Source organism: Bos grunniens, chromosome 15 (genome assembly GCF_055505025.1).
Source record: "Bos grunniens cultivar Pamir isolate PY7600 chromosome 15, Bosgru_T2T1.0, whole genome shotgun sequence".
NCBI lineage: Eukaryota > Metazoa > Chordata > Mammalia > Artiodactyla > Bovidae > Bos > Bos grunniens.
This window is the reverse complement of record NC_141179.1, coordinates 81,325,590-81,348,363: the sequence shown is the minus strand read 5'-3', so window position 1 is coordinate 81,348,363 and position 22,774 is coordinate 81,325,590. Positions and strand designations below refer to the sequence as shown.

The following is a 22,774-nucleotide window of genomic DNA, read 5'->3' as shown; positions in this document are numbered from 1 at the left end:
AATCACTTTTCTTTCTTTTTTTTTCTTTATGTGTTTTCAGAGATGCTAGACTCAGTAATTGGATTTTAATTAAAAAAATTGTATTATTTTATTTTTTAATTGAATATAATTGCTTTACAGGGTCATGTTAGTTTCTGCTGTACAATGAAGTGAATCGGCTTTAGGTATACACATATCCCTTCCCTCGTGGACATCCCCACCCCCCAACCCCACCCATCTGGGTCCTCACAGAGCACCGAGCAGAGGGAGATGCTGCCTGTATTTCTGAGGACTTAGCTTCTCCCTTTTCTTGTTCATCAAAATGGTGACTGTGCAGTGCACCCTACTCTGCATCTGTGGTTCCTCTGGTTGCTGTGTTTTTTCTGAAAGCTAAGTATTATTCTGTGTGATGAAGGGGGATAGGTTTTAAACTTCTTTGCCTGGAAGCAGTCACATACCACCTTGTGTCCAAATTGTAAATTACTTTTCAGTTGGGGAAAAAAAACATGTTGCCATTGTAAGTTTCTCTAACAATCTTATTTTGCAGTAATAGCTTGGATGTCAACACTCTTCGAGGCCACTGAGATGGGTGCTAAGCTTCTCTTCTTTATTTATTTTTGTTGTCCTTGTCAAACTCTTAAAATATTGTGCACTGGCGTTTTCCAAAGCACAATGATACAAAGTGGTGTTATTCTTGGGAAAGTTAGAGACAAGAACTGAGGAATCCATCTGTGCCTTGCGTTGGTCAATTTACTGGCATCTAGAATAATTGTGCTCTTTTTTTAAATAATAAAAATAGCAGTTGCTCATTTTTTGTGGCTTTTTCTTAACTTTGTCAGACACTATTTAGTGTCATCAATAGGGCTTATATCACTGACTCGCTGCCACCGCACTGTGAGATCCACGTACTGTACAGAGGAGGGGACGAGCCGGGGCAGCACTGAGTAACTCATGTAGCTGGTACTGCCAGCAGCAGGGCGTGAGCTCTGGTTGCTGAGACCCTGGACCGTGGGCCCTTGCCCTTTCCATGTCTTGCCTCTGGATGTGGTGGTCACTCTGGATCTCAACATTATGTTGCTGACATGTTTTTTTCCCCCCAATAAGTCTTTTCCTCCTAGACTAGTGTGTCAGTTGTATATTATTGTATAGCTCACTCACGGGCTCACTCTCCCAGTTGTGTCCAACTCTTTGTGACTCTCTGGACTGTGCCCTCCAAGTGCCTCTGTCCATGGAACTTTTCAGGCAAGAATGCTGGAGCGGGTTGCCATTAACGCCTCTGGGGCATCTTCCTGACCCAGGGATTGAACCTGCGTCTCCTACGTTTTCTGCATCACAGGCAGGTTCTTTACCGCTGAGCCTTCGAGGAAGCCCATTATTGTATAACAAATAGTCCCAAACATCAGATCAGATCAGATCAGATCAGTCACTCAGTCGTGTCCGACTCTTTGTGACCCCATGAATCGCAGCACACCAGGCCTCCCTGTCCATCACCAACTCCCAGAGTTCACTCAGACTCATGTCCATCGAGTCAGTGATGCCATCCAGCCATCTCATCCTCTGTCGTTCCCTTCTCCTCTTGCCCCCAATCCCTCCCAGCATCAGAGTCTTTTCCAATGAGTCAACTCTTCGCATGAGGTGGCCAAAGTACTGGAGTTTCAGCTTTAGCATCATTCCTTCCAAAGCAATCCCAGGGCTGATCTCCTTCAGAATGGACTGGTTGGATCTCCTTGCACTTGTGTTAAAATATAAACTGAGGCATATCAAAAATTCTGAATGTATTTGAGCAAAAAATCCATTCTAATTGGGCAGTGCCACACTTCCTAACCAGAAGTGGTTAGGAGTACTCCACCCACTGAAACTAGGGCCAAGACTTTTGTAGAGAGGATGCAGAAAGAAAGCAGGGAAATTATTTGATTGGTTAAGGCTTAAGCAGTTGCCATATTTGAGAAAACCTAGTTGGTTGTGATTGACGGTCCTTAGGTTTTGATTTCTTAACCTTGAGGCATTTCAGGGTTAAGTTCTGGTTTGCTGAGAGCGGCTACAAGGCATTAGAGCTGACTCAGTCTAATGGGTCAGCTCCTTGTCCCCAACATGGCTTCACTGGACAGTTCTTTTGCTGTGGATCAGACAATTCACAGGAGCTCAGGGCTCCCAGGAGCGTGAAAGCAGAAGGTGCCAGACCCTCTTAAGGATTCGGTCTGGACCTGGCATCATTTCTGCTACCTTCCTTCGGTTAAATTATGTCACAGGACAGGCACAGATTCGGGGGTGGACTGCTCCAAGGTGTGGTTCATTGGGTCTCCTGATTGGAGACAAGCTGTCACAGCTGGCCAGCGTGAATTGTCTGGTATAGGACAGTGCTTGCGCACTGAGTCTGGAGGCCAGATGCGGATTAAAACCCTGGCTTTGTCCCGTTTCTACTGTGTGATGTTAGATAAGTGACTTACACATCTCTCAGCATCCAGTTCTTTCCCTGTAAGAGTGGCGAGCTAGTAGTTTATTCCTTTCATGGACTGCAAGAATATCAAACCAGTCCATCCTAAAGGAAGTCAACCCTGATTATTCATTGGAAGGACTGTGGCTGAAGCTGCCACATTTTGGCCACCTGATGTGAAGAGCTGACCCACTGGAGAAGACCCTGATGCTGGGAAAGGTTGAAGGCAAAAGAAGAAGTGGGTAGCAGAGGATGAGATGGTGAGATGGCATCACCAACCCAGTGGACGTGAATCTGAGCCAACTCCAGGAGATAGTGGAGGACACAGGAGCCTGGCGTGCTGCGGTCCATGGGGTCGCCAAGAGTCGGAGACGACTTAGTGACTGAGCAGGAACCATAAGGTAGGTCACAGTCATGGCCACTGATCGAGTATCGCTCTGTGCCAGGCACCGTGCTAAGCACTGCACATTTCTGACCTCTCAGAGACCCTGTGGAGTGGCTCCCATTGTCTTTCAGATCAACAGGGAAATTCAGACACAGGGAGAGGATGTCACTCGCCCAAGTTCACCCGGCTGGTAAGGGATGGCACTGGGATTTGAATCCAGGCTCCCAAGTCTGTGCTCTTCATCACGCTCTGCGTTTCTCGAGTGGCTCCGTGAGACAGCGATGACACAGGCGGGTAAGGCACTCGGCGCGGCGTGTGGTACAGTGTAAACGTACCGAGTCGGCAGTGGTTATGAACGTCCGCGGAGGCGCATCACCCTGAGAGGCCCAGCGTCGTCATCATCGTCTTTCACTCCTTGGCTAAAATGAGTACAAGCTGTTCGTCTCATTAAAAATCACACGGTCCCATGTAGCATTCCCATTTCAGACGTATTTGGGCTCATCTTCCATGTAGTTTCCTGAATTTGCTTTTGTCTGCAGCAGGGGGAGTCTCAGGCTTTCCTTCTAGGAAATCATCCTGGATCGATGCTCAGCCTCCAGCATGTCGCTGTGGATGAAAATCTATCTGTCCTCTGAAGATGCGGCTGATTATCTGGGCTTTAGCGCCTGAAGCTCCACGGCTCTGTTTAAGACCCACTGGGTTGCTCAGAGAGATATGGGGTATTGAAACCTGTAGGTTTGTAATATGTGTTCATATTCTTCTGCCCTTGTCTCTTGGTTTTCAGATTTGAGCCATTTCCTGACATTGTGAATCTGTTTGTATATCTGCTTCCTCTTTCTCTCTTCTAACGTACGAACTGTTAGCTGTCTGCTGGGACTTTTTTTTTCTCTCATAGAATGAAGGCAGCCTTTCTGATCCTTGGGTCTGGCTGAGCATTACTATAGGGCTTCCCAGGGGGCATTAGTGGTAAAGAACCTGCTGCCAATACAGAAGATGTAAGAGATGCAGGTTTGATCCCTGGGTGGGAAAGATCCTTGGGAGGAGGGCGTGGCAACCCACTCCAGTATCCTTGCCCGGAGAATCCCGTGGGCAGAGGAGCCTGCGGGCTATGGCTCATGGGGTTGCAAAGAGTCAGACACGACTGGAGTGACAGCTCGGACGCAGCACGGTTATGGCTGCAAAGGAAAAGGGTTATCCCCCCTTCCTCTTTGGTTCTCTTCCGTTACATCTAACGCAGCAGCAAGTCCCACTGACTGTGCCTCCAGACCATAGCCTCAATTTGTCTCCTTACTCGCCATCAACTCTGGTGCCTCTTTCAAACGTCTTCCGTCTGAACTACACAGAAGCCCCCTCCCTGGGGTCCCAGCGTACACGCTTCCCCACCTTTGGAACACTTTCCATGCAGCGTTTGACCTGATCTTGAGAAGTTTCATCCAACTATGCCATTCCTTTGCTCAAAACCCTCCAGGGGTCTCCCATGGCGTTTGCACTTAGCGCGGACCTGCCTGATCTGGGTGTGCTTCTTCAACCTCGGCCTCCGGCCCTCTTCGGGCTGGGTGTTCTTTGCAGCACTCCTCACTGTCTGGAACTATTTCCTGTTTGTTGTTTGATCTAACCTCCATCTCCCGTCCCCACCAATTCCCCCTCCTGCAGAGAAAGCAAGCGACCAGGGCAGAGACTTTCCTTCTCACTGTCCTGTACCCAGCGTGTGAAACGTGCCTGTCACATGGAATTTTGCATGAGTGAAGGCACAAGCTGCTCCTTTGTAGGGAACTCTAACTTCTTATATGAACCGTTTCCATAGCCTTGGCTTGTTTTTTTGACTGAGCAGCGAGGCACGTGGTGTCTTAGCTTCCCGACCAGGGATCAAACCCGTGCCCGCTGCGGTGGAAGTGGGCCGCCAGAAAGTCCCCATAGCTTTGGCTTTTCATCACAGGGACGGGAATCTCTTGAATCCTGGCTCAGCTACAGAAGAAGAATCTTCCATTTTATATAAAAAAAATCAGCTACCTTAGATTTCCTAGAGCTCCTGGTGATGTTCTCCCAAGTCATTCCATGAGCGATGTGTGAAGCTGGGGGGAACGCAATGATATTCTCTGTCTCATAACCCTCTCACGGGCTGTCTTTCTCTGTCATCCCTGCCCTCCATGGTGAGTGGGTTGGAGGGAATGACCCGTGACACAATACAGCCAATATTTTCTCCTCAAATAGTCTCTTTTTTTTTAAAATACTGTTTATTTTTTAACAGAAGGATAATTGCTTTGCAGTACTGTGTTGGTTTCCACCAAGCATCAACATGAATCAGCCATAGGTTGACCCGTGTCCCCTCCCGCCTCCCCCCTCCCACCCCACTAGGCTGTTCCTGAGCCAGGTTTGAGTTCCCTGAGTCATACAGCACATTCCCATTTGCTCCCAAATAGCCTCTTAATCACCATCCATTGGCAGTGACTCTTTCTCATCAATCTCTCTTACCCTTCTCCTGGCAAGCCGGTCTCTGTGTCGCTGCTTTCCAGTGGAGATCACTCTGAAACCTGAACGCTGCACGCTGGCCCTGTGGCTTGGGGCTGTGTGTTGCTGGTTTGCACTGGAGATCATTCTGAAACCTGAACACCGCGTGCTGGCCCTGTGGCTTGGGTCTGTGTCCTGTGTCTTCACCTTTCATCACAGTGATCCTTTTCCACGAGGAGTTTCATTTCCTTCACAAAGCTCGTGTTGCCCTACTGTTCATGTGCTTCACACACTTTCCATCTCAGCCCCTATTGATCCTAATCCATTTTTCTAATGATTTAATTAATTTCAGAGCAGTTTGAAAGTAGCAATGAAAAGGAACAGAGAAGAAATAAAAATAATTGGACCATTAAAACGTTCGACTGTTTCTGGATCTACATAATAAGAGATAAAACCAGAAAGGGCCTTGAGCAACAAGGCCCGTGAACAGTTTTTGGTGAAGATAACTTAGCCAAGTGGAAACAATACAGAAAATGAATGTGACTTCTCATCTATTGTTTCAGATGACTGCAAGATTGCCATTGAGAGAGGAGACACCTGGGAGAAGAAAGCAAGGAATAGGCTAGGCTTAAAAACACTTTTGAGGAAAGAACTTTGTGTGTGTGCTGAAACAGGAAGCTGTGTGGAAGTGTAATCGAAAGTGGGGTCCAGCTGCTCAAGAGCCAATAAAGAGGCCAGGTTGGTGAGAAGGAAAATTCGCTCTATTTTGGATGCCAGCAAACCGCGGGGAAGGGTGGACTCCCGTCCAAAGGCCGATTCCCCCCACTGACAATCAGGGGCAGAAGCTTCTGTGGGTTGACGGAGGGGCTGCACGCCGAAACAGCACAGTCAGCTCTGAGAGTCATCTTGAAATGGGTCATCGGCGGTCTGACCAGCGTCATCCTGATTCTTTTAAAAACTTTTTAGTTGGAGGATCATTGCTTTACAGTATTGTGTTAGTTCCTGCCATGGATTCTTTTAGGGGTCGTTAAGCTTCAGTTCCAAGGTCAGTTTGTTTCCATTTCTTGAGGCCAGTTCCTGGAACTGTGGCAGCTCATGTCAAGACTACAGCCTGGTCATCTTGCAGTTCGCTTCTCCACCTGGTGGGAGTTTCCGTATCTGTGAGGCAGCTCGTCGGACACGGCTCAGAGTGTTGTACATAGCCCTTGAGAAGGAACCAGCGGGCCTTGACTACGCTTAACGACCGTGCGGTTTTTATTTGGTCTCCTTTGCCAGTGTCCCTTTGCCTCTGTGCTTTTCTCACTTCGCTGATTAAACCTATTCTTTGGCTACAGCTTTTCCACAGACAAAAGCCAGGCAGAGTATATGGCAGGGGCTCGGTGTGTGTGTCGGGGGGAAGGACAGTTCAGTTCAGTTCAGTCGTGTCCGACTCTTTGTGACCCCATGAACCACAGCACGCCAGACCTCCCTGTCCATCACCAACTCCCGGAGTCCACCCAAACCCATGTCCATTGAGTCAGTGATGCCATCCAGCCATCCCATCCTCTGTTGTCCCCTTCTCCTCCTGCCCTCAATCTTTCCCAGCATCAGGGTCTTTTCAAATGAGTCAGCTCTTCACATCAGGTGGACAAAGTATTGGAGTTTCAGCATCAGCATCAGTCCTTCCAATGAACACCCAGGCCTGATCTCCTCTAGGATTGAATGGCTGGGACTGTAGGATCCTGCTCTTTTCAGAAGCATATAAACAAAAGTCTGTCAGCTTTTTCAGGAAGGTGGATTGCTAAGAAACCGTGAACCTGGATTTAAAAAGCTGTTGAGTATTGAGACCTAAAGCAAGTTTCAGGCTAGCATCCTTGCAGCAGCAGGAGGCAGAAGATGGCAACCCCTAAAGTGTGCAGGCTCCCCAAAATCCACTTTAGGCACGGCCAGGATGGATAATGGAAAAGGGAGCCCCTCCAAGAGGGAAGGGGCAGAGGCTGCAGAGAGCAGCCCAGAGAGGAGTTCCAATCAGAAAGCAGAATCGAGGTCGAATAAATGAACGTGACCTGAGGCCCCCATAACGCTCTCCCCTCGGGGGTTCAGACCTTCTCTGGGCCACAATTACTGTGTGTTTGTGTTTTTACCCTTTCTTGTCAAGGGCATCCCTGGTGGCTCAGAAGGTAAAGCAGCCACCTGCAGTGCAGGAGACCCGGGTTCGATTCCTGGGTCGGGAAGATGCCCCGAAGAAGAGAATGTCTATCCACTCTAGCGTCCTTGCCTGGAGAATTCCACGGACAGAGGCTACAGTCCATGGGGTCGGAAAAAGTCAGACACGACTGAGGGAATTTCTTTCCAGGCAAGGAATTTCAGTGCTGTTACTCTGTCCCTGTGCCACGACTGTGTACTGGGTGCGTGTGGTAAGTAGTGGGTGCTGAGTTTGCACAAGGAGACCTCTCAGAGAATACTGCATCATAGGCATATTTTTTTTCCTCCTTTTTTTTGGCTGTGCCCCGAAGTTTGAGGCATCTCAGTCCCTGGCCCCAACCGGGGATTGAACCGGGGCCAAGGCAGTGAAAGCCTGGAATCCCTGGGCCACCAGGGAACTCGCACGCCACTGGCCATCTTGAGCTTTGGGCTGGACAGGTAAGTGTGAAGGGAAGACTGAAACTGGTATTTGCAGATCGGTGGAGCAGGCGGTGTTAGAGACTGGTACTGTTTACCAAACCCTGCTTCTTTTGCTTTATGATTATTTACACAGTAAATAGTAGTCCCTTGAAGTTAAATGGAGCCAAGGCACTGCGTTCTGCCTGCCAGTGAAACAGGACTTGAATTTATGGACGGTGCCTCCAGTTTTTGCCCCCACAACCCTTGAGGCCTCCACACTGCAGAGAAGTCAGTGGAGGGCTCTTTGGCCTCAAGGTCCTTGAACAACCACGTGGATCAGAGCCTTTGACATGCATTGGTGTGTGACGTGAGCAGGATATAAGCCTTTACTATGTGAGAGAGCCCAGCAAACACACCTTTATCCTACCGAGGTTTTGGCATCACCTGTGATCACAATGAGCCTACCTTGACCAATGAAGTAATCAAATTTGTGCAGAATGAAACATACAGGATACGCATTGGTTGCACCGCCTTCCAGTTTTTTTTGCACTGAGTATTTTCAGAGGGTCTTTGTAACTAAAAGCTGACTTCTGAGTGAGGCTGGATTTTCTCAATGCCGCATACTGTTCTTGTCGCCTGAAGTCAGGGAGTCCCCAGGTATGAACATTATTGAGTGTCTAAACTGGGAACTGCTACTTACTTGCTGGGCCTCAGTTTCCTCATCAGGAAATGGGTAAAATGAAGACCTGTCTCGGGATGTGGTGAGAATTAAGCCCATTAATTCAAGTGTTGTGCTCAGCACAGGATCTGGTCATATACCATGCTCAATAAATGTTTCATCACTATCATGATCATCATAAATTGCAAGGCTTTGGTGGGCTGCTGTCCGTGGGGTCACACAGAGTTGGACACGACTGAAGTGCCTTAGCAGCAGCAGGGATACACAGCACTGAGTGAGACAGACACAGTCTGGCCTTCTGAGATATCTACTCATTTCACGGCCCTGAGTTTTGATCTTGAACTTGTTCAATACAGTGTCTTTTAAGTCCTTTTTTTTTTTTTTTGGCCATGCCACATGGCATGTGGTATCTTAGCTCCCCAGTCAGGGATCGAACCTGCACTCCCTGCATTGGAAGCACAGAGTCTTAACCACGGAACTGCCAGGGAAGTCCTTCAGTCCTTATTTTAAGAGAAAGACATTGCCCTTCTCCAGAAGACTCCTGAAAACATTTGCTGGGGTTGTGTCTGTTGTCTCCATCTGAGCGTTCTGAGTCAGTGCGTCCCCTTAAGTGGCTTTACGCTGCGCGTGCAGCATTTGTCTGTACTCTGGGGCAACTGGAGTGGGAGGACTAGAGGGAGATCAGGATGTGCATTGGTGGAAAGAACCACTTCTGGCTTAGAGCCACGTCCTCCCTAGAGCACTGGGATAGCCACGGCTGCCTTCGTGCCTACAGAAGTCGATTTTGCTTCTTCTTTTCCTGTCTCCGTTCCCAAGGTACACTGTCCAACCGTCTCATTTCTAATGATGTGTAGGCAAGACTTGCGAGATGCAGCAGGTTTAAAAATCTCTCCTTTTTAAATTTTCAATGATTTATTTTGGCTGTGCTGGGTCTTTGTCGTGGCATGTGAGTTTAGTTGCCCTGAGGCATCTGGGATCTTAGTTCCTGGGCCAGGGATTGAACCTGTGTCTCCTGCATTACAAGGCAGATTCTTAACCACTGGACCAAGTGGAAGTGTTAGTTGCTCAGTCATGTCTGACTCTTTGCGACCCCATGGACGGTAGCCCATCAGGCTCCTCTGTCCGTGGGATTCTCCAGGCAAGAATACTGGAGCGGGTTGCCATTCCCTTCTCCAGGGGATCTTCCTGACCCAGGGATCAAACCCAGGTCTCCTGCATTGCAGGCAGATTCTTTACCGTCTGAGCCACCAAGGAAGTCCCCAATCCCTTCCTTAAAAAGAAATACATTAACTTATGAGAACAGAGATTGACACTGCGCCAGTGAGGGCCTCATCCACCCGCTATGCTGTGCATGTCGATGCCTAGTTTACTCGTGTGTCTGAGCTGGTGCCCTTGTGACCATATGGCTGGCATGGACCATCTCTCAAGCACACCCTCCTTAGTGATGTTAACTAGACAGGCTCACCCACTTGCCTTGGCATGCTTTGCAGATGACCCAAGCTGCAAACACCAACACATATAAGACATATGCTCTCTTCTTTGTATAATTCCAGGCACCAAAATATGCCTACACGTAGTGGGTGTGTGCATACAGACACAAGTGTATTCTTTTCTGCCTGGTAGAAATATGCTTCTGTGAGGTTCCATCTACTCCCACACAGAACCTCCCTGGCTGGCACTTCTCCTAATTATTCCGTCCACTCCCTCCCCATGGACCCTTGGTGTGGATATTTTGGCACATTTGCTGGGTTCCTCCTCCTTTTTCTCTCCCTCTTTCTCTGCCTGCCTCCCGCCCCCTTCCTCCTCTCCACGACTCTTTAGAAAATTTGTTAAACTATACACTCTTTATTAATGTATATGTATGAAAAATTCTTCCTAGTTACAAAAGTGCATGGTTATAAAATCATCTGCATACAAAGGTTGGCATCGTCCCACTCCCCGCCCCGCCCTAACCCTCCCGCCCCCAGACCATAGTCCTCCACCGTCGAGAGAGCTCCCTGGGTCCAGACTCTCCAGCCAGTGTGCTGCGGCAAACTCGAAGGTGCTCGGCAAAGGACCTTGCAGCCTGCCTCCTCCCCTCCCCTGCTGCCTCCTTCTGGAGCTGGGGAGAGCAGATGAGCTTCTCCAGCTTTGGGAAGATGTTCTTTGGAGGAATGGACAAGCGTGTCTCCCGGTACCCTTTCAGAGCTGGAACCAATGTCAGAGTGATACAAACAAAGACATCTCTAGGGGAAAATGGGGCCCTAGGTCTCCCCTGATGGAGAAGTAGCTGTCCTGATCTGTTCAAATTCCATATACCAAGCTGCTCAAAAGGATCCGGTAAACTATAGCAACTTGGGTGTGTGTTCAGTCACTCAGTTGTGTCCAACTCTTTGCGACTCCGTGGACTGCAGCTCACCAGGCTCCTCTGTCTATGGGATTTCCCAGGCAAGGAGACTGGAGTGGGTTGCCATTTCATTCTTCAGGGGATCTTCCCCACCCAGGGATCAAACCCATGTCTCCTTAATCGGCAGGCGGATTCTTTACCATTGAGCCCCCTGGAATGCCCCTGGCAGGTAGGGGACCTTCATCAACAAGGGTTTCCTGGGAATCCCTGTGGGGATGGAGATACAGGTGAGGGTGTGTCATCAGGTGTGCACAGACGTGGTGTCTCTTCTAAAGAACAATTTTCTTGGCCTGGACCTTGACTGTCGTAGCCCTGTTGGGTAGCTAAGCTTTGCTTCCTTGGGCTTGGCATGCCTTTATCTTCTGTGATAAGGACAGCTCTCTGAGGGGTAGGGAGGCAGGCAGGATGTCATTAGGCTGCCTCAGTTACATACTCATCTCTCCTGTATTTTCTGAGCGGCTATTCCTACCCCTAGCCTGAAAGGATTCCATCTTACTGTTGTTAGCCGTACAGTAAATAGGCTGCTGAGTAGACCACATCAGAGAACTGAACTCAGGCTCTAGAGAGACGGGAGCCATATCAGGAGACACCAGCAACCACAGAGCCCCACGCACAGACACATGGACTCAGAGATACCCCAAGGCTCACACATTAACCAGCCTGGACAAAACCAAATGAAACCTTGCAGGAGCCACATCATGGATCCTTGGTCAGTAGGGTTGTGGGAACGATACCAGCCAGGACTGCTAGATTATTTCCAGAAGCTTCCTCTAGAGGCTTGCTTTGAGAGCCTTTTCAAGATGATGGAGATGAGGGGCAAGGGAGAAGCAGGGAATTCCACGCCAGAGGGAAGTTAACTGCATTCTACATTGTGATTTATTAACTGGGGACCTTTTAGTAGCTGGCGAAGCATCTATTCTTTAAAAGCCTGTATCCTATTCAGAAAGGTTTGCCGTCAGTGGGAACTAAAGAGTATTATTAGAGAGAACATTTGATCTCAAGGGTTGGCTTGTTTGGTCTAGTCCTATGCAAAAAAAAAAAATATCCTGTCTTAAAATATGTTAACTATATTTCAGCAAACCAGAGTCTCTAAGACATTATGATAGATGTATGTGATGCCCCTCTGTGGTAGGTTTAACTGTGTTAGGACTGTTATTTCTAACAGTTCTTCCCCACATACTCTTTTTGTTGTTGGCTGGACCCGCAGAGAGCGAACCTGGTCTGCTGGCCCCTGGACACAGTGGAAGAGGGTGGGCGCGGTCCTGCTCCCATCGTCAGGGAGCAGAGTTTTGGCCCAGACGATGTACGTGAGACGCAGAGGAGACAAGGTTCAGGCAGCCCAGTTCCAGCAAAGTGTCGGGCACTCTCGGTGGACGAGCTCAGGCAAGCAGGAGTCGGGGAAGACTTCTTGGAGGATGCCCTGTCATTCTCCTCCCTTCATGGGTGAGGCGAGTTTACTGGAGCCGAGGGCAAGGTAGAAAGTCCCCGATTTAATCTCATCTCTGCCCATCTTGCCAGCATATGCGACTGGGTCCTAGAGGGGACCCCTGTCCTGCAGAGGCGACTGCTTCCTGTTGCCTTTGTATCTCTTGCAACACAGACAGAAAGGCTTAGGCAGGATGGGGAGCACAGCTTTCTCTCCTGTTTCCCAGAGGTCTTATCTTCTGCATGACTGCCACCATGGCCACCAGCTCTGATGTGTCGTTGATAGTTTGCAAGTCAGGTGTCTTCTATGATTTGCCCTGATGAGAGTACCTCTAACCTGCAGGATGTCACTGCCCTTTATTTAGCCTGTCTACTGGGACCTTCACAGCTGGCTGTGAATTCAAGGGCCCCCCTGCCAAGCCCTCTCAGGCATTTTCTTCCTCAAGCATCCAGGAAAGCCCTGGAAAGCGGACCGAGATGGAGTTGAGTTGCCACCCTGCCACGCAGACGAGTCGTACCTGCTCCGAAGTCTACTTTTCCATCTGTAAAATAGGTGCAAGGGTGTTTGTGGTTTGCCTCCCACCCAGGTCGTGAAAAGTCAAGGAGAAGGATAACAAAGCCCTTCACAAACCGTCCCGCGCTGAACAAAGACACGAAAGCTCATGATCACGACGATGAGACCGACGACGACGAAGATGATGTTGCTAACTGTGCTTTGCACGTGAAATTCCTTGATTTTTGACTGACCGGTTAGACAGGGTACCCTGAATGGAACTGCCCAGCCACTTCCTTCTAGAGTAACCTGGGGTAGGAGACTCAACCCGCTCCAATTGAACCATCTGTAAAATGGGAGTAATTATACTCACTAGGCAGTGTTGCTGGGAGAACTGTAATCAATGAGTCGACAGACTTACAAGCGCCCCAGGAGAGTGCCGGGTCCTTTCTGGGAGCTTCATCCAATCGGAATTGAACTTAGAGGGGGTTAGAGGACATTGTAATGTCCCCCAACTTGAATGGGGTTTTATTTTGCTTGTTAAGTAGCATATGATTTAACCTGTCTGAGCGTTGGTTTCTTCATCTGTAAAATGGGCACGATGATGCTTACCTCAGCAGATTGTTGTGTGGGTGAATGGGAATTGTCTCTGGAGAGAGCCCTTCACCATGCCTGACTCCGGCAGGTGCTGGGCAGTGAACAGCTCTCTCACCCTCATGCTGAAACGGGCCCGTGTCTTCGAAGGAGGATTGAACCCTCCTGCGGTCACGACTGTGGTGGCCGTCTCCATCAGGCCTCGGGATCACGCTGCAGGGCTGCACTGCGGGGTGTCCTGAGGGACCCCTTGGTGTGGGCACAAGGAGTCACAGGATGGAGCGTCCCAGGGCGCCAGGACTCCTGCCCCCCTCTTCGGAAGCCCACGCTTGAGTGCCAGGCAGGAGGCGGGGGAGGGTGCGGGTGCTGCAGGGGTTCACTGCCTGGACCTACTCGTCTGCGGAGACAGCTGGCCATGTAGGATGGGGCAAGGGTGGTCAGCGGGAGGGGGTCTCACCTGGCGGCTGCCGGTAGCAGGAGGCTTAGGGGGCCGGCGCAGAGGCGCTGTCACCCTTCAGAGGCAGGGGTGGGCAAGGCCAAGAGCTGACGGATGGAGCGTCCGGGGGGAAGTTCTGGTCCCGTCCTGCTCCGGCTCTGTACTCTGAAGTCACAGTGATCGCTGTCACTCTCCACACGCCACGCGTGTCATCGGCTGGTGTCTGCCCTCCTCTGTCTACGGACAAAGCAGACGTTCCTTCTGATGAGGCACTTCACACATCGCCTCCGTTCTTGTAACGCTCTCGGATTTTCTCGACGGTAGACGACCCGTCCTCCGGGCCTCCATCACTTGACGTGCTGCCAAAACGCCTTGAAGGGAAGAGTTCCGGCTTCCCGCTCCTCTGCTGGAGCTCAGGGCCCTGGGGGCCAGGGTGGGGTCCGATCCAGCTGGCAGCCCCAGTTCCTAGCACAGCGCCTGCCCGCCCCCCGGAGACGCGCACACAAAGGTGGCTTCGTGACCCTGCCTGAGCCGCGACGGAGCTGACCGGGGCCCCGCGGAGCCGCAGCGGGCGGCCGGGGAAGGTGTCCGGCAGCCAGCCGGCCGTGGCGGTGGACGGCGTGGAGGGGCGCCGGGCGCCCGCGTCAGATCTCCTCCTCCTCGCTGGCCTTGCTCCAGCGGTGGCAGCAGTTGGCGGTGATGCCCAGGAGGAAGTTGGTGGCCACGGACGCGATGGAGACCACGAAACCCACGAAGGCGATGAAGAGGTAATCGTCCAGGGTCAGGGTCAGGTGGCAGGCCTTGAAGCTCTCCTCCGTGAGCGAGAAGAGGGGGGCGCCCTCGACTTCCGGGGGCCCGCGGCACTCAGCCTGCTGAGAGTCTGCAACACAGAGACGGGGGCGGGGCGGGGGCTTGAGGCCCTGGAAGGGAGGGCGGGAGGGGAGAGCCCCCCACCCCGTCCAGGCGGAGCTGGGATTTTACTGAGTGAGTTCTGCGTGCCTCAAGTTTCACTCACCGTCTTTAGCGCCCTCAATAACCCTCAGCTCAAGGATTTTTCGACCTACTGAATATTTCTCTAGAGGTGGCGATGACTGCTTGGAGACGTTAGTAATTTGCCTCAAGTCCAGTAGTCCTTGCTAGAGGCAGATCTGAGGCTTTGGGGGGATTTCAACATTATCTGCCTCTCACAATAACCTCCCAACCGGTCTCCAGGCTTCTGCCCTTCAACCATCTCCACTCTGAGATGGTCCTTTTAAACAACAAGCCCTACCTAGAGACTGTCAACCTGAGGGAAGTCTAAGTTAAATAGAGAAAGAGAAATATTATAGGACATCGCAGATCCTAAAAAAAAAAAAAAAAGATGATGCAAATGAACTTACAAAACAGAAACAGACTCACAGACTTAGAGAATGAATTGAAGGTTACCCTGGGGGGTGCATGGAGTGGGGAGGGACAGTTAGGGAGTTGGAGAAAGTGTCAGCCGCTCAGTCGTGTCCGACTCTTTGCAACCCCATGGACTGTAGCCCACCAGGTTTCTCTGCTCATGAGATTTTCACCCAGGCAAGAATACAGGCGTGGAGAAACCATTCCCTTCTCCAGGGGGATCTTCCTGGCCCAGGGATCGAACCCGGGTCTCCTAACTTGCATAATATTGTACGTCAACTGTACATCAATATAAAGGAAATAAAAAAACAAGTGAAGCCTGCCAAGTCACTGTCTGCTTGGAACCCTCCCTGGCTTCCTCCGCTTCCCACAAGGACCTTCCCTGTCCCTCCTACTCTCCTCCTGGTTTGCTCTGCTCCATCCACTGTCACTTCTCAGTCCTTCTGCCTTCACCCGCTCGTCCCCTTCCAGGGTGAGGAGGGGGAGGCTTTGCATTCGCCCTAATCCTCTCGTCCCCTTGGGAGGGGGTTCTTCCTGCTCCGATCTCTGCATAGCTCTGTCCCTCACTTCCTCTGGGACTTTGCTCACATATCAGCTTATCAGTGAGGGCTTCCTTTATGATTCTCTATAAAGTAGCAACCCCACTTCACCTTTCTTTGAGCATCCTCTATCTTATCTGCTCTGCTTATTATTTTTTTCCAGTGTACTGATCACCATCTCCCAGTTTGTTATCTGTTTGCTCCCTTTGAATGTAAGTTCTCCCTGTAGCACCCTTACCATTAGAGCAGGGGCCTGTCCATGTGAATGTGCAATTAACCGTTGTTCACTGAATCTGAGAATGAATGACTCTGTGCAGTCCAAAGCCGGGTATCTTTTTATGACCCATGTGACTCTTCCAGATACACAAGAATGTAGGGTTGAGTATGGGCTCCGAAATTACCAGCCTGGATTCAAATCCCCTCTTTCTCTCTCCTTGGGCTTCCTTAATGGTTCCATCCCTGGGTCAGGAAGATCCCCTGGAGAAGGAAATGGCAACCCCCTCCAGTCTTCTTGCCTGGAGAATCCCATGGACAGTGGAGCCTGGAAGGCTATAGTCCCTGGGATTGTAAAAGAATCAGACACGACTTAGTGACTGAGCAACAACATCCATCATGCATTTGTACGTGGTTGTCAGTGGTTCCATCTTACTCTGCCTCAGAAGGGAGAGTGGCAGGTGGGTAGCAGTTCTGCCTTAAAGCCAGGTATTCCTTACTCAGGGCATAGATACCAATCAAATGTTCACCCGGGACAAGTCTTTTTGCCTTTCTGGCTCTTATGAAGAGGGGCGATATGTAAGAAGTGGATCACTGAAGCTCAATGTCTAAGAGAGTCAATACGAAGGCGCTTTTAAAGCTATTCGGTACCTAAACGCTGTGTATTCATTCTGCAGTTTTTGAAGGAAAAGAATAAAATGCTGGACTGAAATCGACTCCCTTGAGAAGTGGATGAACATGATTCTGAGAAATGGATTCTTAGAAACGGAAAGTCAGGTTCAGAAGGAGGGTGAACCTCCCCCCAGCCCCAGGGCTCAGGCGCCGCTGTAGGCTGTGTGCACAGTAGCCCAGACCCCGTGGGGGATAAGACGGTGCCTGGGGTTGACTATCAAGACATCATTGTCTTGGAACCGGAAGATGCTGAAGCCCAAAGTCTCTCGCAGGCATGAGTGGGGTGGTGGCGGTCCATCGTGAGGCTGGGGGGTGTGGGAACCCTGAGGGCGATTGGCAGAGCCCTCAGGAGAGCAGCACAGGAGCCTGCGGGCTGACAAAGCCCTCTGGTTAATTCAGGGACCAGCCTTGAACCTGATTTATATCCCAAGGGGGTCCTACGGCCCTGTGTGTGGGGATTTGTCCAAAATGGAGGGACAGTAATAGGAATCCCATCAAGAGAAGGGGAGGAGGAAGCAGAAAAAGACCAAGTGAAGAGGGTCACCTCGTCCTCCCTACACCAGCAAGTTCTTTGCCCCCAAGAGGAAATTATCCTAGAGATACGGGGAAAACCGTGTTCTGCGGAGGAACAGGGAGGGGGCGTTTCTGGCTGCGGCCCACGGCCAGCCACGTGGCCTCCCTGGAGGGCGGTTCCCCTTTTGCATGGACACGAGGCTTCCCTGACGGGACCTGGGACCCCTCTCCTGCTCGCTGGGGCCCTGAGCTTCCCCAAAAGGCAGCGGGGACCTCGGGGGACCCCAGGACAGAAGGAGCCCCTCCGTGCGGAGGAACCCAGCGGGACAGAGGCTGGGTTAGCAGGGGGCGGCTCCAGGCCGCCAGCCGCCTCCCCCCACCGTCACCCCGCCCTGGGCCCCAGCTGGTCCCAGAGGACTTCCTCCAGCAGTTCTGTGGGAGCACGGGAACCCCGACCACAGCCCTCCCCCCACCCAAACTAGTTCGATCCTGGGCTCCCCACTCGGTCCTCCTCCCGTCCCCACCTCATTCAGCGTGGCTCTTTCTGAATACCCTCCACGTCCAGGCTCTGGGAGAGCCCCTAGGGGGGCCCCACCAACCCCGGGCTGGGGCTGCCATTCTGCTGGTGATAGGGATGGGGTGGTATCAGGGCTCCACCAGCCGACTGGTGTGGTTCAGGCTTCTGCAGGCCCCGGTCCACTCCCCATAGAGGCTGGCTCGGAAACTGCCGCCGAACAGCGTCTTGTCCCAGACCTGAGCCCTCCACCCCAAGCCCAGACCTAGCAGAATTCGCAGAGGCCCTTCGGCTGGCCCGGAACTCAAGTCCCGACCCCTCCTGTTAGCCTAGAACCTGACTCATCAGGATAGATGGCCAGAAGGCCAGGGTTTGAATTCTGACTCCAACCCTTAACAGTTGTGGGACCTTGGGCAAGTTTCCGAACCTCTCTGAGCCTTGGTTCCTTTGTGTGTGTGTGTGTGTGTGTGTGTGTGTGTGTCTCATCAGGGTTCTTGTGAGGATGTGATGAGCTGGGTATGAGGTGTTAGTTGCTCAGTCGTGTCTGACTCTTTGCAGCCCCATGGATGGTAGTCCACCAGGCTCCTCTGTCTATGGGATTCTCCAGGCCAGAATATTGGAGCGGGTAACTATTCCCTTCTCCAGGGGCTCTTCCTGACCCAGGGATGGAACTTGAGTCTCCAGCATTGCAGGCGGATTCTTTACCATCTGAGCCATCAGGGGATGAGTTAAAACATAATATATTTAGAATAGGGCCTGGCGGATAGTAAGTACTAAAATAAATAGGGTGAGCCATTTCTGTTTCTTCTAGTATCCGGCATACTTAAAAAGCAGTCTGGTAGAGTAGCACAGAGCTTCGCAATCACATAAACTTGGGTTTTCTCCACGGCTCTGCCACTGTCTATGAAAGCGTCTCTGGCCAAGTTGTTTCATTGTTCTAAATCTCAGTTTCTTCACCTGTAAAATGGGGCTAACAAGAGTGGGGTCCCATGAGGTAACACCCGCCCAGTTGGAGGGTCGTGGCGGTGCTCCATAAACACTGTTGGTTACTAATGAGCTGCTCTGACTTTCTCTCTGTCTGTCTGTCTCCCTAGGTCATCAGTACCACGGGGGTGGGTGAGGGTGGGGTCTGTTTTATTAAGCAGGGTCCCTGGCACCGGGCACGCACAGCAGAGACTTGGGTATCTTCGACAGTGCGGAGGAGGCCAGCCCAGGTCCTGATCCTCCCTAGGCCGGGTCTCCAGCCCCTCCCTCTTCTCCCCCCTAGCCTTTGCTCTGGCCTTACCTGCGGTGCAACGCTGGATGCGGTTCCGCAGCCACTTGAGCAGGGGCTCCATGGTGCAGCCGCACACCCAGGGGTTGCCGCCAATCTGCAGGGTCACCAGCCCGGGCAGGCCTTCGAGGGCCTCGAGGCTGAGGAAGGCCAGGCCCCCGAAGCTGAGGTCGAGGTCCCGCAGCTGCGCCAGGCCCTGGAAGGCGAGCGGGTGCACCCGGCGCAGCCCCGGGTTGTGGCTGAGGTCGATGCGCATGAGGCTGTGTGCGGCCTGGAACATGCCGGCGGGCACGTGGCTGAGGTTGTTGTAGCTCAGGTCCAGGTGTGCCAGGCGCTTGGCATGGAGGAAGAGGCCCGCGGGCAGCTCCACCAGGGAGTTGTTGCGCAGGCTGAGCACACGGAGCTCCCGGTAGCACGTGAGGTAGCCAGGCGGCACGGCGGCGATGCGGTTGTGCGCCAGGCTGAGGTTGCGCGTGTCCACGGGCAGCTCCGGGGGGACAGAGAAGAGCCGCTGGCCGCTGCAGTCCACCGCCTGATTATGGCACGTGCAGAGCACCGGGCAGCTGGCGCCGCCGTCAGAGGGAATCACCCCAGCCGCCACAAGGAGGGGCACCAGCAGCAGGGCGGGCCGCGGGGGCCCAGGCCAGGGCCGGTGGGCCCAGGCATCGCCCATCTTCAGCTGCGGGCAGCAGTGGTGCTGAACGGAGCCCATTGGGACTGGGGCTCTGGCGGTGGAATCAAGAGTCAGCCGCTCAGAAGGGCAGCTGCTCCCTCAGGGGCTGGAGCCCTGGGAGGTGGGGCTTGGGAGCACTGGGGGTCATGGCTTAAGCCTCTCCCAGGGGCCTCTGGGCACCGGAGGGCTCCCTGGGTGAGCGCCACTGGAGGTCCCCTTTGGAGACTAGGGGGGCTCGCCACCCAGCCGAGGTCCCCCAGGGTTGGAACAGATGATTAGAGCTCGAGAAAGGGAGGACACAGGGATGTGGAGGGACCAGCTGCCCGCACATCCGCGAAGGGCCTCTGGCCGCCTTTGGGGTCCTTGTCACCCATGACTGTTGGGTGCCCCCCGCCCTCCACCTCCGTGGACCCTGTCTGAGAGCTGGGAGGGGTGTGGGGGACAGCAAGGGTGCCTTCAGAGGGGCCTGGCAGATCCCAGGACGCCGAAGCCCAGTCCCAGGTCTGGGCGGACGAGGCGGCCAGGGCTGCTGCTGTGTCTCCTGCCCTCGGGGTCTCGGAGGCCGTTTCTCCCAGGGGCCCAGGGGGCTCGAGTCCGGGAGGGCCGCGGGGTGGCCTTCTCGGGGAGGGATCCCGGGGTGAAGGGGGTCTCCAGGGGCCTCTGGCCGCCTCAGTCCGCGGGCTCAGTGTCTTCCGGGGACCGCGGGAAGGGGAGGACCCAGGCTAGCCGCGCTGTGGGCTGGTGCGGCGGGAGGAGCCCCGCGTCCAGAGGCGCAGGACTAGCGGGGCTCAGGCGACGGTCCCCGATGGTCCCCGGCGGGCTCAGCGTTCAGCGAGCGGGGACAGACGCCCCTCTGCCGACAAGGAAAGCACTCAGGGGGCTGGCCGTGTCCCCGGATCCCCCGTCCTCTGTCCCGGCTTCCCGCCGCCTCCCCACCCCCGTCTTCTTGTTCTCTGCGTCCCGCCTCTGCGCGGTGGGCACCTTGCCCCACCGTCACATCGAGGTCGCCCGCTGCCTTCCCACCTGGCCTGCGGCCCTCCCGCGGCCCCCTCCCTGCCCAGGGCTCTGGGCTGGGCGCAGCGCGTTTGCTGCGTCTCCTGGCCCCGCCCCCACCAGCAGCAAACGCCCCACCTTTGAACAACTCTCTAAGAAAAATGCACACACTCTCTGTCTGTTTGCACCCCCTTTCCACACTCAGCACTCACATCTCTCTCTCTCATACACACACAGACACATACACACGCACACACAGACACACACAAACACAGACACACACACACACACACACACACACAGACACAGACACACACACAGACACTCACATGCAGACAAACACAGACACACACACTCACACACACAGACATACACAAACACAGACACACACACAGACACAGACACACACACAGACACACACTCATACACAGACACACACAGGCAGACAGACACACACGCATACACCCCCACACACACAGACACACACAGACACAAAGTCACACTCACACACACTCACACACACAGACACACTCATACACAGACACACACATACACCCACACTCAGACACACACACACACACACACACGCGTTCTTCTCCGGGCCTCCCCCATGATCTGCCGTGGCCCGCGCTCACACCGCCTCAGTTTTCTCATCCTCCTGCACGCTCTCCTGCAAGCCGCCACTATCTTGCACCCCGGTGCACCCCTAACCCAGCACGCTTTCCCACGGACTCCTCGCGCCGCCCTCAGCCCCCAGCGGGCGCCCACACCCGCACCGGGCAGGCGGGAGGCCGAGCGCGGACACGCCTGGCAGCCCTGCCCCGGACCCCAGACCCTGGCCCGGGCCGGGTCCTGCCCACCCGCCGTCCTCACGTGCCCTCCCCTCACCCTCCGACCAGCGCAGCTCTCTTCTCACGCTTGCAGCCTCCATCCCACCCACTGGAGGATCACCCCGCTCCCCGTAACCAGACCGCTTCTTTCGGAGCCCCAGCTCCCCTGCACCCCACACCCCGCGGGAGCCCACTTACTCGGGTCCGAGGACACAGCCATCCGCCTGCGGCAGACCCGGGTGCCCCTGCCTCATCCTGGCCTCCCCGCGCGAGGTTTCAGGAGGACAGACTGCCTCCCGGGCTGCTCCCCTCCCCCGGCGTCTCCTCCTCGGTGGCTCCGGGATCCTGGGGCGGCATCCTCCGGGGTTTCCAGCGCTGGGGTCCCCCTGCCGCTTCCCTTCCTTTACTCAAAGGGGAACCGAGAGAGGCGGGCGGCTTAGGAGAAAGTTCACGGAATCCGGGTGGTTCTCACCGAAACTCGGCGGTGCCCAGGCTGTTGGGGCTGGTGGCTGCCGCTAGGTCCTTCCCTCCCACCTCCCTCTCTCTCTCTCTCTTCCCTCCCTGCTCCCTTTTTCGCTCCTTTTTTTTTTTTTTCCTCGAGGGCCAGGTACTGACGTTTTACGGTCTCTTAGCAACAGCCTCCACATCTCTGAGCAACAGGAGAGCTGGCGATGGACCCCACCGAGGCGACAGAGCAGGGAAGGAGGCATCGCGGAATCCACACCCGCGGCTCCTAGTGATGCGACGAAGGGGACGAAGGGTTCCGGGGGGCAGACACACACGCGGGGAGAAGAGAGGGCGAGAGGGCCCGGGGGAGAGCCTGGGGCAGGGGCAAAGGCGTGGTCTGCAATCCGAGACCGAGGAAGGGAAGCTTAAGGGCATCAGACCTGAACGGGAAAGGAGTAAGGGCACGGAATAGAGAAAGGAGGAGAGTGAGGGGTGGGGGACAAACTGGGGGAGGCAATAAAGACAGGAATGAAGACGGGAAAAAAGAGAGAAGTGCCTGAGACCAGCTTGCTCCCTTGATGGGCTGTATCTATTCAGGCCATATACAGCATCTGTTTCCCTGGGTCTGAAGGTATTTTGGTCACTAGGTACCAGGTGACTAGACTGGATCAGAGCTTGTCAGGGATAATTGTAGGCGGTGGGAACTTTTCTGGGTCCCTTAACTGTCCCTCATTCCTGACCTCACGAGGTTTGAGACCCTCTGAAATGCAAAGGGCTGACTCTCCTTTCCAGGTGCGGTGTACCTGGGGTTGTAGAGACAGATCTGTCTCTCGGGGAGTGAAAGTTGCCAGGAAAACCTTGTGGCTCTTGCTCTTCGTCCAG

At 53.4% G+C, this 22,774-nt stretch overlaps 1 protein-coding gene across 1 annotated transcript; it reads right to left on the bottom strand.

Annotated features, from left to right (window-relative positions):
- Positions 1-10,333: 10,333 nt before the first annotated feature.
- Positions 10,334-22,011, bottom strand: LRRC55 (leucine rich repeat containing 55). The gene is made up of 3 exons (XM_086338717.1): positions 21,644-22,011; positions 18,962-20,475; positions 10,334-14,722 (listed from the first exon to the last, which is right to left on the bottom strand). Exons 2-3 carry the CDS (start codon positions 19,659-19,661, stop codon positions 14,487-14,489), a joined length of 936 nt encoding a protein of 311 aa, XP_086194843.1. The 5' UTR covers positions 19,662-20,475; positions 21,644-22,011; the 3' UTR covers positions 10,334-14,486.
- Positions 22,012-22,774: the final 763 nt, after the last annotated feature.